General features: G+C 41.2%; 1 protein-coding gene across 2 annotated transcripts in view; it reads right to left on the reverse strand.

The window, feature by feature from the left end:
- The window catches only part of grk5l (G protein-coupled receptor kinase 5 like), a 40747-nt gene extending 28511 nt beyond the window's left edge, over positions 1 to 12236 (reverse strand). For both annotated transcript variants that reach the window (XM_088994668.1, XM_088994667.1), the window contains exon 1: positions 11735 to 12236. In XM_088994668.1, the coding sequence (XP_088850794.1) occupies positions 11735 to 11786 (52 nt within the window). In that variant the 5' untranslated portion in view covers positions 11787 to 12236. The remainder of the gene's footprint in view (positions 1 to 11734) is intronic.
- Between the last annotated feature and the right edge of the window lie 2985 nt (positions 12237 to 15221).

A 15221-nucleotide genomic window follows, 5' to 3' on the forward strand; every position in this document is an offset into this window, starting at 1 on the left:
TTAAGAAGGATTGATAATCAGAATATATAACAGAACAACACCTTAAAATTAAGTAATTGATGAACCTACCACAAATGCACCCTTGCTTAATTTATCGTAAATATCCCTTGCTGATGATTTTGCTCCAGTTGTCGTTTGTCCATACACTGTTCAGCATGTTGCACAATGCAATGTTTGCGTTGCGTCGTCTGCTACAAGCCACGTGAACTCTTCTTTCCACGATGCTTTTAATGTACGTTTTGTAGCGTCATAAATTTTGTTAGCTTCTTTTGAATTTTTCTTCTGGGGCTGAGGTTTTGGCTTGATTCCTAACCACTTATCCATGTTCTTGTGTTCTCTGTGCGTCTACTTTGGAAAATGATATGCAAATGCACCTGGAAGCACAAAGTTATTCGATGCATGCTTCTGATTGGCTGCCAAGTATGCAAATTGCCCAAATTCCGAAATTTCCAAACTCAACGAAGATTTTGAAATTGGAATAAAGCAAACATTTGATTTGAAAAAAAAAACTTTTTTGTTTTGTTTTGTTTTCTTGAAAAAGTTGTTGGCCACCCGGGCGGAGACGTTCTGTAAATTGTAAGCCCGACGTAAAAGTTGCACGTCCGGACGGATTATTTATTATTTCAGACACTGATAATAGCTCAATGTTGTTCATGTATTCTTGTTTAACTGTAAACACACAAAAGAAACATGTAAAAATTCCTTGTGTGTTCTACATACTTGGCAATAAAGATGATTCTGATTCTGATTCTGATGTAAAACTTAGCGAGGAAAATGTTTTTTCAGCCGTCATCTGTACTTCTTTGAATGTTCTTTGAAGACGTTTCGCTCCTCATCCAAAGAGCTTTGTCAGCTAACTAAAGTTGTGCTGGTAACCCTGGCCCTATATCCCTAATGGACAGAGGTGGCTGAGCCAGATGAGGAGCGAAACGTTCGATACCTTCAAGGAAGTACAGATGACGTCTGAAGAAACCTTTTCCTCCACTCCTGTACGGCTCCTGTACACAGACGTAAAGCTCAGTTCATTCCGTGAATAAGGCACACTGGATTATAAGGCGCATGGTCACCTTTTGAAAAAAACTACGGCTTTTAGGCAGAAAATACGGTAATTTCTTTTCACTATATGGGGTAAAAACTCATGATGCTCAAGACATTGCGGAGTATTATAATGATATAATTGATTTTTTCCCCCGCATCCAATTTCCTTTGGCCTATCTTTTCCACTCACTAGCTCATTCTCTCCTCTAATTCCCAGAGGTCCATTCAACAATGCCTGAAGAACAGGCGTGAACATGTGGCCTCCAACGTTACATATACTGCATGTGTGAGATTAGAGGGCCACAGAGCTGACTATTTCCACTCAAGAATAAAATGAGTCACACTCCCACTCAAAACACAGTTGCCAATGTGGAAATGGGCATCTCTGCTTCTGTGGTTGATGCCTTCATCTCCAACTCTGCACATCTCGATACAGTGTGCATTGCAGTGCTTCGCCCAAATAAAGCCCAACAGCATGTCATGGCATGGTGATATCCTTTTAGAAGAGAACCACGAGAATAGCACTTAGCGGATGAGGAAATCACTACTTTGCTGTTCCCCTAATGGCATTAGCCAGCTGACATAGCAAATTGAGCTGGACACAAAGACGCTGAATTGTATGGATGCAATTTAAGAAGGGCGCATAGCTCTTTTTCACAAGAATTTGGTTTGCACCACTGACAACAGCTCCCCTATCTTGCTGGGACTTGTTGCGGTATCGCAACAGCTTTCCCTCAGGCTCCCTGATGGTTTGGCTTGACACCGCTGTACACTTAAAGCATGAGTGCACAAACTTATTTTAATCAAAGAACGACTTTTTACGCAACCAACCTTCTGCGATCAACCCGTTACGGCACATGCATATGCACGCACGCACGCACACATGCATGCCATAAATAAGCAACTGCCATAATTTGATCTAAAATGATCAAAACTCAAAAATAAAGTACATACAAGAATTTAGGAGTTTGTGAAAAGTAAATCACCGCCTACCTTTTTAGAGATCTGAAGCAGAGGCATGGGAAGCTTTTGTAAACTGCAGGAACATTATGATCGTAGCTCACATGTATTATTTTAAAATGTTTCTCCTGGCACTCCAGATTCTTTGCGAGCCAGTGCCATTGGTGAATTGCAGATGAAACAAACGGAATGAGAATAATAACTAAAAAAAAGATACATCACAAAAGCCAATTGCAGATTGCTGACCACAAACAACTTCTGCAATTAAGTCAATAAACACAAGTGAAGAACAGCGACCTGAAAGCTGGATTTTGGCAGAAAACTATATGCTTCTATATGATTCAATGCCGTTTGCGTTACGTGAGGTGTGAAACAACTCAAAAATGGCTCCATTTGAATGGGGAATGGTTACCGTTAGAGTCGGTCAACTCAGCATGATTGAGATTCAATTCAATATGGTACATCTTAGTTTGAGGTTTTATAATGCAATTACTTTTTGTTGTCATTTTACATACATTTGTTTGAACCATTCAGGAATCTAATGTGCCTTTTCCTTCTGAGATATATCCGTCCAATAAAAGATGATTCAATACATAGCATCAGATATTTTAAAATGGAATTATTCAATATGGTTTAATTCAACACATCTGCATTTTTTTTAATCAGAAATTGCATTTTCTACTTTCAATCAATCTTTGTTACAACCGTACTATAAAAACATAAATAAGTAACATTATCTTGTGTGGCCTTTAAAACTACATTGAACTAATTCACTGGCATTCCTGAATTTATTCGGGAATTGAAAAGCATAATGTGGAGCGCCATTCCCAAATTTGTTCGGGTTTTGTTTTTTCATGTGGGTGATCCGAATCAAGCTGCTGTCAGTCCTCTGGCAATGTTTTTCCCTCCCATGAGGAGGCAGCATTTGCCTTTTGTACAGCCGCCCCATTTTCATTGCAAACAACTCAAGAGCCAAATAAAATGGACACACTTTTTTGCGGTTTAGACAAGAGAGTCTAAGGTTTTTTTTACGCCGCATTGAATGTTTATGTAGTCCCACCAATTCATCCCAACAATTATTGCTCGCCCTTAAACTCATTCACTGCCATCCCCAAATTTATTCGGACATTGAACATATGACGTCGTGCGCCATTCCCGAATTTGTTTGGGTTTTGGTTTTTCTGGTGGGTGGTGCCGATTAAGCCCTGGCTAGACCGCCGGCAATGTTTTTTCCCTTCCACAAAGGGGCAGCATTTGCCTTTTGTACAGCCGCCCCCACTTGCACCTGATGTTACTCCAGACCCATATAATGTCGGAACTAATCTTTTTTTCTGATGAAAGAAGAGAGTCAAAGGTTTCTAACGCTATATTGAATGTTTATGTAGCCCTAATAAAACTCAATATTCTGTGGGTCCTGCAATTTGAATGAAAATGACAAAAACCCTGGCACTGGAGTGGACACATTTTTGCACATCGTCTAGCAGTCATTTTTTGCACTGTCCTATAAACATGTTACATTTCAAGTGCATGTGTACACCAACATTTCATAAACACAAACGCACCAAAACACCCCTTTTTACGCACTCATTCCTGTCCAAACGTGACCTAAATCATTTTAGAGACTCCACAATTGAAATGTTTGTATCACACACAAAACCGTATGAAAATGTCAGCATGCAAGCAGCAGTAGAGTGGAGCTTAATCAGATGCAGCCCAAACTAAATACGTACTGTACTCCCGCCCTGTTACCATTATTTAGTGAGGCCATCTGGATACAGTATCCCCCCACCCCGCACCGTCTCCCACACCCTGTACTCTCATTCATTTCAACAGTCAATGATGTTTGCAGGGTTAGGAATCTACAACCACTGCTGAGATGAATTGTGAATGGGGAGGAGATGAGCGCACACACACACACACACGCACACACACACACACACACACACACACACACACACACACACACACACACACACACACACACACACACACACACACACACACACACACACACACACACACATAACTGACACCCTGTTGTGCGGTTCTCTTTAAACAAAGGAATTTACCCAAAATAATACACTGTAAAAGCTGTATACAAGCAGTTATTAAATGTAAGCTGCTGTTAAATGGACATGTTCAACCAAATCACTGTGACAGTCATCCATGTCAGACATGAATAATTGTCTTTCTGTTGATAAGCTGTCACACCAGCAGTTTTCTCAGACGATTCATAGCGTACAGACAGTGATGGCTTTGTCAGAGGACTGAGAGCGGCAGTCAAGTGATATGTGGATGACCATGCTAAAAAATCAGGGTGTTTTGTTTCACTGCATGCACTCATCTTCCGTAAAGTATCATCCACAGAGGCTGGAGAGCGGCTCCACAGGAAGATGGGGATCGGATGGCAGTTGCCCACTCAGTTTGTTATGTAACAATCAATCTGATTAGAGAGCTGATAGGCTGCGTCTAAGTGATGGAGGAAGATACCATTCTTGTGTTTTCTGTAAGTGGTTGCTTTGTTTTTCACAGGTGAGTGGGCCACAGAAAATAGAAGATGACTCATATTTTCTTTGTTGGGAATAAAATGAAAAGGATCAAAAATCCATGATGAACTTTTATTTCTACGATGTATTCACCAACAAGACAAGACTGGCAGAGGGCCTATTTGGCCACAAATGGTTTAAACATCAACAACATTGTATTTCTAAACTTCACTGACTGCAGGGGTTTATTTCTGATTTTGAGGTTGTGAAACAGTCATGGCTAAAGAGCATTTGGTGGGAGGACGAACGCCTGCAAGGCTCCACACTGGCTCTCCCATAAACAAACATGTAACAAAACATAAATCCTTTTAGCCTCATTCTCCCAATGTTGTTGACATGTGACCTAAAACAACACTAACTTTGCTGTACAGACTGGGCTTTGTAAGATTAAACCAATAGAACTCAATTGTTGGCCCACTCTCCCAGTAACGGTACACAAGCCACTAAAAATATTAGACTTCAGCAACTGAAATGGCATTTTCATCCCTTGATGTGGGACCCTTTGCTGCCTTTCCTTTCCCATACACAGCCACAGACTGGAATAGAACCAATGGAGCAGCTAGGACAAGCAAGATATGTATGTCATGGGTCATTAACTGCTCTTATTAATTTGCAAAGCTTGATTCTCCTGGTCCAGTCATGCTCTGCTTCCATAAAACAAATGCTCTGTCTGACCTAAGGCGAACGCATCCATTCGTTTGGAGTTTTCATGCCATGGAGGCTTCCTGTTTCGCTTCATTTTTGCCATTCATTTCAACAAAATCCACAGACCCAGCGTACCCTTCTTTTTTTAAAAAAATAAGTCGGCATGGCGAGCTAAATTGACGACCCGAATGCCAGATTTCCCTTATGTCACAGTGCATCTCCACATATTTTATTTCTCAGAGTGGTGGTGGTGGGTGGGGGAACATAAATACAGGCGAAATATACACACTAGCCACAAAAAAAGTTTCATCTTTTAGATCTCAATCAATCAATTACATTTTGTATAATACTGTCTAAAACGTATTAATGGTGGTCATGGCGGAAGTTAATGTTTTCAGTAGTATAAAAAAAATCAACAAAATCCTCCCCAAGGAATAAATAAATATTTTTAAGAAATAACGGGTTGTCAGTCGAGGAGCGTAGGGCCTTGCGGCTCAACCGAGTCACGTTAAAAATCAATTAATTAAAATGAAATACTCCAATAAAAATAGGTACATTATTCAAGTAAATATATAAACTCATCTAAAAATGTACACACATGCATGGATGAGCGTGCACAAACACACACATGCACACACAAAAACACACCTATTACTATCTGTTACAGTTCACACACTCAGTTTCAAAACAGTTGATGATCCTTGCTTTCGATAGAATGACTTTATTTGGAGATGAGTGATGATTTTTCTGGCATGATTTCAATTTTGAGCAAAAGTGACTTTTTGTTTACTTTTGGCTTAAAAAAACACTGAAATTGTTTTCTAAATGTGAATGTCATTAAATTATTTAGATCATTCAACATACATATATTTATCTTCCAAGAAAGTGCTGGAAATCATTATGTCACGGTTTGCAAGGTGGTGATGGCAGTTGTGGATCCCAATAAGCAGGCAGGAGGGAGCAGCAGGTTGTGTTTGAGAAATTGTATTAAAATAAAGTCAACAGGAACAAAAATCTAAAACATCATCATTCAAACAGAGAAATACAAAGTATCAAATAAAGACGAGTAAAAGTCTGCCAAGATGAAACAAACACATGCACAGCATACAATGCATACAAATGCATACAATGACCCAACAGCGAATGGTCGTGCCGGGAGTCCTTTTGAGTGTCACTGATTGGGAACGACCAGCACCTGCGAGGCAGCAGGCAGGGCTGACAGCGCTACCCGTCGGTCGCCAATCCGAACGTGGCAGTCCGCCACTGATCGGGACGACCAGCACCTGTGCAGGTGCAGGCCGGGCCGACAGCGCAACCCGTTGGTCGCCAACCAGATCATTACACATTAGCAGTGAACTGCAGATCATCCGGCCACCATCAATTCACATTGTTTTTGTTGCAATGGAAATATTACATCAGTTAGTGGTCGAAATGGAGCATTTAGCTGGTTTGCCAAACGCACATACTGTATACCCCTTCGAAGAAAAAGAACTATGGTGCATTGCATTTTCTTATTTAAAAAATAAAATACTACAACGTAAAAAAAAAAATATTGTCTGGTTTTTAAGGCGGGAGTAGAATGGATTCATTGCAGTTCCATTCATTTCCATTGGGTGGGGAAAGATTAATTTAGGATACTGATGAACCGAACACAATATGGGACGATGTCATTGTGCTCTGTGGAACCGAAAACTGCACAGTACAACACTGTTTTGGTTTATTTATCCTGTATCTGCTTGTGCTCCTCCTGTATGTGATGTAGTAAATACACCCTGAATGCCAATTAGCTCTCGCCGACGATGACAAACAGACTGGGCAGCCTGAAATAATGGCGTAATGATGACTGCTGGCATGACCCGCCCACTAGTGCAAATTGAACGAATCTTTCCAGGCAACATCTGTACAAGTAACTATTACAGAATCAAAGAAACTTTTGAGCGGGTTTACGCAACATGTACAAGATACAATACAATACATATTGATTTATATGGCGCTTTAGCAACAGCTAAAGCTGCAACAAAGCACTTAATATGAACAGTTATATACAGGAAATAAAGCAGTCACAAAGTTAGTAGAAAGCACAATTAAAATGTTACAACTTCTGTTAGGATTCATTAAAAAATATATATTTGGGTTGCTTGAACGATTTATGACACTGTTGTTGAATGCGTGTTATTGAAAACATAGCAGACAGTAAGGAGTGGTTGTGCCCCGAAATTAGTAGTCATCTTGAAATATCCATCCATCCATTTTCCGTACCGCTCATTCCCCATTAGGGTCACGTGGGGTGCTGGAGCCTATCCCAGCCGTCTTTGGGCACTAGACGGGGGACACCCTGAATTGGTTGCAGGGCACACAGAGACAAATAACCAGTCACTCTCACACCTTGGGACAATTTGGAGTGTTCAAAGCCTGCCATGCATGTTTTTGGAATGTGGGAGGAAAGCGGAGAAAACCCTCATCTGTGAAATGATCATCAGAGAAATTGTACACCATTTTAAACCAGTGAAACAGTTTATTTTGTGAATTATACATGTATATTTTACAATTATAATTATACATGTGTATTTTACATGTGTGACTGTATCATTTCAACGTTCGCATGATCTGAAGACACTTTTTGATTCAACGGTTACACAAAATAAAGCGGTCTTCATGATAAAGTGTCAAGTCGGTGTTAATGGAGTTGATCAAAATACATAGACAAAGGAAGATGTTTTACTTTTATTGCCAAAGGACATTCTCAAAACTAATGCAATAAAGGCGAAAATGGCTTTTAAATCCACTGTTGTGTATATTGTGCCTTGTATATAAATAGGTCTGATCTGATCAGCATTACAATGGGATGGATTTCCAGTCCCAATTAGCTGTCAGTGCATCTGTTGGTTTCGTTTCTTTGGACATTTTTCAAAAGAAAATAGTTTTTTTATAACATCGGTGAAAACCTGTGCGTATCTTTTCATCCAATCGGAGCGCACTCTATTTTCGCGATGACCGAAAGCGGATGTGGGAAACAGGTTTGCTGTAGCGCACAAGTGGATTGAAAATGATGGTTTTCGCTGTGAGTCGTTCCTGTTAAGAAAGTTAGATTGTATCCTCATTGTGTGTAATGCTGTAATATTCAGCAGATATGGCAACCCAGCCACAATGCGACATCACGTGATTTGACAGCGATCAAAGCCAGTGTATTTCTGTGTGAGTGACTTCTCGTACGACGATGCGCGCAGCGGCTGCTCTCTGTGCTCCGACAAATAAATATCCTACTTGTATGATCTAAACAAGAGGACCATCTCGACTCTTTATTCTCCCAAACGCATCGCAAAGCGCTGAAGATCTCAACATGTTATGGGCCCAGGAGACGTTTGGGAGATAAAGTGAAGCCAAAAGTGTATCCAGACTTGAACGAGCGGTGAGCAAACGAGGCTATCGCTAACCGGCTAAACAGCGGTCAAGATGAATCAAGGAAGGGCAAGCAGGCACCTTCGACTGGCATTTGACGGAGATGAAGCTAAGTACGAGATATGGGAAACAAAAATGCTTGGACATGTTCATTTATTGGGACTAAAGAAGACCGTGCTGGGAGAGCCGGAGGCGACGAGTTCCGAAATGTCTACGGATGCAGAGAAAAATGCCGATGCGTATGCCGAATTGATAAATATGCTTGATGACAAGAGCCTCTCATTAATAATGAGAGATGCCCCGATGATGGAAGAACGTCTTTGAAGATATTGAGAGAATATCATGCCGGGAAAGGAAAACCACGGATAATAAATCTGTACACCACGCTCACGTCGCTTCAAAATAGGAACGATGAAAGTGTTACAGACTATATCATCAAAGCCGAAACCACCATCACAGCACTCCGAAAATCGGGTGAAACTATGGGAGATGAACTACTTGTTGCAAAAGCAAGACACACAAAGACGCCACGTGCAGGCATAAGGACAAGTACAGACGAGATGAACGCCAGTAAATCGTCAGAAGATGGCGACACCGACAGCGTGCTGAGGGACAGCGAGACCAGATCCAGGGAGCAGTTGGGTCGCAACAACCGAGAGAGAGGGTTGATGGTGGACACGGGAGCCACTTCGCATATCATCCCCGACGTGACCATGTTCAAGAATTTCAAAAGCACCTTCAGACCGGAAAAACACCGCGTGGAGCTGGCGGACGGCACACAATGCAGCGGAGTCGCACATAAAAGGGGAGATGCTGAGATCACTTTGAATGACATCAAAGGACAAAGACATAAAGTAACGCTGATAGAGACACTTTATACATTCCTTCATACCCCCAAGACATTTTGTCTGTAAAGAAGGCGACCACCAACGGGGCAACAGTGATGTTTAAAGAAGGCAAAAATGCACTGAATACAAAAGGTCGGACAAAATTAAACAGATGAAAACACATATTATGGCATGAGGTTAAGGCCTAAGATTAGTGAGGTCTTTCAGAAGCCTAATAAGAGAGCCCAAGAGTCATGTATAAAAGACAGGGATGCACACGACAGTACAGTCACAGAGATTAGGCCACATGAACATAACCTCACACAAAGTGACACAAATGATGAACCTGAAAATAGAAGGTATCCTACTAGGGAAAGAAAGAGACCTAGTCACCTTGATGATTTTGTGATTGAGTACAGTGATAACGATGAGGGACACACCACAGTGGACTACTGGTACAGAGCTGTGCGTGGTGTTCCGCAAACATATGCAGAGGCAATGAGATCAAATTATTCTCAAGAATGGGCAAAAGCCATGGATGAGGAAATTCAGTCATTAAATTACAACAACACATTTACTGTGACAACCCTACCTGCGGGCAAGAAAACAGTGGGGGGTAAATGGGTATATGCTATCAAACGTGATGTAGATGTCAGAGACAAATACAAAGCATGATTTGTAGCAAAGGGCTACAGGCAGGTGAAAAACAGACGTTTTCACCAACAGCCAATCAAACAGGTATAAGAGTGGGGCTTCAAAAAGCAGTTCTGGAAAATGGAGAAAAAGATGATGGTCTAGTTTACAAACTAGAAAAATCACTATACGGTTTCATCAGTGACGTGTGGTGAGGTTCATGGCTGGTGAGGCACTGACGTCATCACTGTCAGATGTACATACATATGAACTCTACAGAGTAGCTTATTCACAATTTGATTAGCAACAGTTAACGTGTTTTGTTTAAAATGTCATGTCAGCATTCTTTATATAAACTGTAGTATAGAAAAAAAGAATAGAAAAACATGATTATCGTGTTACCTTTACTTATAAAAGAAGTCCATGCACCGCTCCTTCTTCAGTTTTAAAAGTCTCTCTATTTCTTTCAATTTAGATATGTAATCCTCCATTCTGAAAATAAGGCCAAGCAACACGAAAAAATAACTGGATGGTTGCACTTAACTTGCTAACTGTTTACTGTAGCTTGCTCTCACTAATTCTATTATTCTGCAGCCAAGGAGGGGCAAGAAGAATCGGTAATCACCAGCGCCCCCTGTCATGAGGCAGGAGAACTGTGTGCCTCACCTATGCACACAGTTTTGATTAAAATAAAATAAACACTGTAGTACAGTGTTTATAATGTAAAATAACTACATTATATACACCAGCTAAACTGTAGAAATGTAGTTCATATACTAAAAGTGTTTGAGCACTTTAATAGCGATATGCAGAAGGACAGCAATGCGGTCTCACTGCAGAGCAAGCCAGCACAGTGAGCATAGTGATTGCGCAATCCATGGTGAGGCTCAGCCGGCTGCTGCCTCAACGCTCGTCTCGACTGAGGATATGAACGGTAAATAGCCTCACCTGCCTCCACTGACTGCACGTCACTGGGTTTCAAACAATGTGGCCGAAACGGGAACAAGGTCTTACATGATTATTTAACCGATAATGAGTATAAGCAAAACCCAGGTGATTATTGTATGTATGCCAAAGAGTTATGAATTGATAAGGTGATCAAAATCATATGGGACGGTAATTTCATTATTGACGACTACCAATATGCAAAAACAATTGTATTTGAGAGTTTACACCCATTGTTTTTGGAAGCTGAAATGTGTAAGACACAGGTCAAATTGTTCTATTTGTTTTGGTTTACATGACAGCAAACTGAGTATATGTGGGCGTGTTAAGAAAGTTAGATTGTATCCTCATTTTGTGTAATGCTGTAATACTGAGCAGATCAGGTAACCCCGCCACAACGCGACATCACGTGGTTTGACAGCGATCAAAGCCAGTGTATTTCTATGTGTGTGTGACTTCTCGTACGACGATGAGCGCAGCGGCTGCTCTCTGTGCTCCGGCAAATAAATGTCCTACTTGTATGATCTAAACAAGAGGACCATCTCGACTCTTTATTCTCCCAAATGTATCGCGAAAGCGCTGAAGATCTCAACAGTTCCAAACATTGGCAGTAACGTTGCACAAAGTGTGGAAATCATTGGCGAGGTTTTCCTGCAGTCATGACCAGCTCTTCTCCATCTTATCTTGACACACATTTCACCGAGAAAGAACCAGAGACACTTGCATCTTGCGTTAACTTACCTTCTCTTGCTTTAAGCAGGACAGTGTTGGCCACGATGTTCTCCAGCTCCATCAAAATAAGAAATAAAACAAAAACAAGAGGAGGAAGAAAAGAACAAAATCCTGAATGTAGAGGCTCACGGTGCACAGACGCCTGCAGCGAAACCACTGTCCTTTGGGCTTGCGAGGCCCGCGAGAATGCGTCTTCACTCCTCGTTAGCAGCCAAACAAATTTTACTCATGACAAAGTCGAATAAGATCAAAAAGGATATCAAATGTCTGCTTGCAGTGCAACACGGACTTGGTTTCTCTTTGTGGGATGATAGTGCGCTGCAGCATTTCTACTACCGCAAAGGCATCTCATGCGTGATTCGGCTACAGAATATGTCCACCAGGGTATAGAAGAATAACTCTGGAGAAACCAGTGTGACTCTTGGGGTGATTTCTCACAGCATCGCACCAGCGGACACCGACAGATTCACGTTTCGGCAGCAGAGGTTGGCTGAGTGCAGTAAAGGGGACGTCAGTGCGCCCCTCTGCCCTACGTACGTACGTACGTACGTACGTCTACAAACGTGGGCTGGACCAACGGCGCCCAACTGTGTCAAGCCCACTAAAACTCACCGGAAGAGAACACATTTTGTTTTAATCCTCAAAGTAAAATATCTACGATTGCTGACAATGATACTCGTATTGCTTGAGAACAGTGTTTTTCCCCAAAGCTATTTTAAGACAAGGCCCATAAATAGAGAGAACACATAAAATACATCTTTATTTACATTGTGCTTTCAAAAGTTAAAAAAATAATATTGTGTCCCGTGGCAATCAGTCAAAGCCTCTGTTGGACCCTGCAACAAATCCTCACCGACATTAAAGGACAACCGACAACCTTTGTAAAATACGCTCAGTAGAAGTCATTTGAAGCCATTTTATTATGCCAGCCAGATTATGGACACAACTTGTCCGGAGACGTCGGTTGTCCTTTGGACAACCGACTTCACTTTTTTGTTTCCTAACTGTCATCAGAAAAACGTTTTATAGCACCTAAAATACCCAAAACACGCAGTATATTTTTACTCAAATGCAAAACACCAATAAAAATGACTTAAAGTGTCCAAAATCTGCAACAAAAATTGAGCTGCGAATTGGGCATTTTCAGAAGGTCTCGCCCCCAGGTCGTGACGTCACGCCAAGACGTCTTGCATTGCTGGAAAATCAAAACAATGGCTTCGGATTTGGAGAATATGCTTTCTTGTTACTCATCCAGTTATGAATATGATTCAAATCAAAAGCACCTTCAGACCGGAAAAACACCGCGTGGAGCTGGCGGACGGCACACAATGCAGCGGAGTCGCACATAAAAGGGGAGATGCTGAGATCACTTTGAATGACATCAAAGGACAAAGACATAAAGTAACGCTGATAGAGACACTTTATACATTCCTTCATACCCCCAAGACATTTTGTCTGTAAAGAAGGCGACCACCAACGGGGCAACAGTGATGTTTAAAGAAGGCAAAAATGCACTGAATACAAAAGGTCGGACAAAATTAAACAGATGAAAACACATATTATGGCATGAGGTTAAGGCCTAAGATTAGTGAGGTCTTTCAGAAGCCTAATAAGAGAGCCCAAGAGTCATGTATAAAAGACAGGGATGCACACGACAGTACAGTCACAGAGATTAGGCCACATGAACATAACCTCACACAAAGTGACACAAATGATGAACCTGAAAATAGAAGGTATCCTACTAGGGAAAGAAAGAGACCTAGTCACCTTGATGATTTTGTGATTGAGTACAGTGATAACGATGAGGGACACACCACAGTGGACTACTGGTACAGAGCTGTGCGTGGTGTTCCGCAAACATATGCAGAGGCAATGAGATCAAATTATTCTCAAGAATGGGCAAAAGCCATGGATGAGGAAATTCAGTCATTAAATTACAACAACACATTTACTGTGACAACCCTACCTGCGGGCAAGAAAACAGTGGGGGGTAAATGGGTATATGCTATCAAACGTGATGTAGATGTCAGAGACAAATACAAAGCATGATTTGTAGCAAAGGGCTACAGGCAGGTGAAAAACAGACGTTTTCACCAACAGCCAATCAAACAGGTATAAGAGTGGGGCTTCAAAAAGCAGTTCTGGAAAATGGAGAAAAAGATGATGGTCTAGTTTACAAACTAGAAAAATCACTATACGGTTTCATCAGTGACGTGTGGTGAGGTTCATGGCTGGTGAGGCACTGACGTCATCACTGTCAGATGTACATACATATGAACTCTACAGAGTAGCTTATTCACAATTTGATTAGCAACAGTTAACGTGTTTTGTTTAAAATGTCATGTCAGCATTCTTTATATAAACTGTAGTATAGAAAAAAAGAATAGAAAAACATGATTATCGTGTTACCTTTACTTATAAAAGAAGTCCATGCACCGCTCCTTCTTCAGTTTTAAAAGTCTCTCTATTTCTTTCAATTTAGATATGTAATCCTCCATTCTGAAAATAAGGCCAAGCAACACGAAAAAATAACTGGATGGTTGCACTTAACTTGCTAACTGTTTACTGTAGCTTGCTCTCACTAATTCTATTATTCTGCAGCCAAGGAGGGGCAAGAAGAATCGGTAATCACCAGCGCCCCCTGTCATGAGGCAGGAGAACTGTGTGCCTCACCTATGCACACAGTTTTGATTAAAATAAAATAAACACTGTAGTACAGTGTTTATAATGTAAAATAACTACATTATATACACCAGCTAAACTGTAGAAATGTAGTTCATATACTAAAAGTGTTTGAGCACTTTAATAGCGATATGCAGAAGGACAGCAATGCGGTCTCACTGCAGAGCAAGCCAGCACAGTGAGCATAGTGATTGCGCAATCCATGGTGAGGCTCAGCCGGCTGCTGCCTCAACGCTCGTCTCGACTGAGGATATGAACGGTAAATAGCCTCACCTGCCTCCACTGACTGCACGTCACTGGGTTTCAAACAATGTGGCCGAAACGGGAACAAGGTCTTACATGATTATTTAACCGATAATGAGTATAAGCAAAACCCAGGTGATTATTGTATGTATGCCAAAGAGTTATGAATTGATAAGGTGATCAAAATCATATGGGACGGTAATTTCATTATTGACGACTACCAATATGCAAAAACAATTGTATTTGAGAGTTTACACCCATTGTTTTTGGAAGCTGAAATGTGTAAGACACAGGTCAAATTGTTCTATTTGTTTTGGTTTACATGACAGCAAACTGAGTATATGTGGGCGTGTTAAGAAAGTTAGATTGTATCCTCATTTTGTGTAATGCTGTAATACTGAGCAGATCAGGTAACCCCGCCACAACGCGACATCACGTGGTTTGACAGCGATCAAAGCCAGTGTATTTCTATGTGTGTGTGACTTCTCGTACGACGATGAGCGCAGCGGCTGCTCTCTGTGCTCCGGCAAATAAATGTCCTACTTGTATGATCTAAACAAGAGGACCATCT

This window comes from Hippocampus bargibanti, linkage group LG04 (assembly GCF_051943395.1).
Source record: "Hippocampus bargibanti isolate YZ-2025 linkage group LG04, ASM5194339v1, whole genome shotgun sequence".
In the NCBI taxonomy this organism is placed as follows: Eukaryota; Metazoa; Chordata; class Actinopteri; order Syngnathiformes; family Syngnathidae; genus Hippocampus; species Hippocampus bargibanti.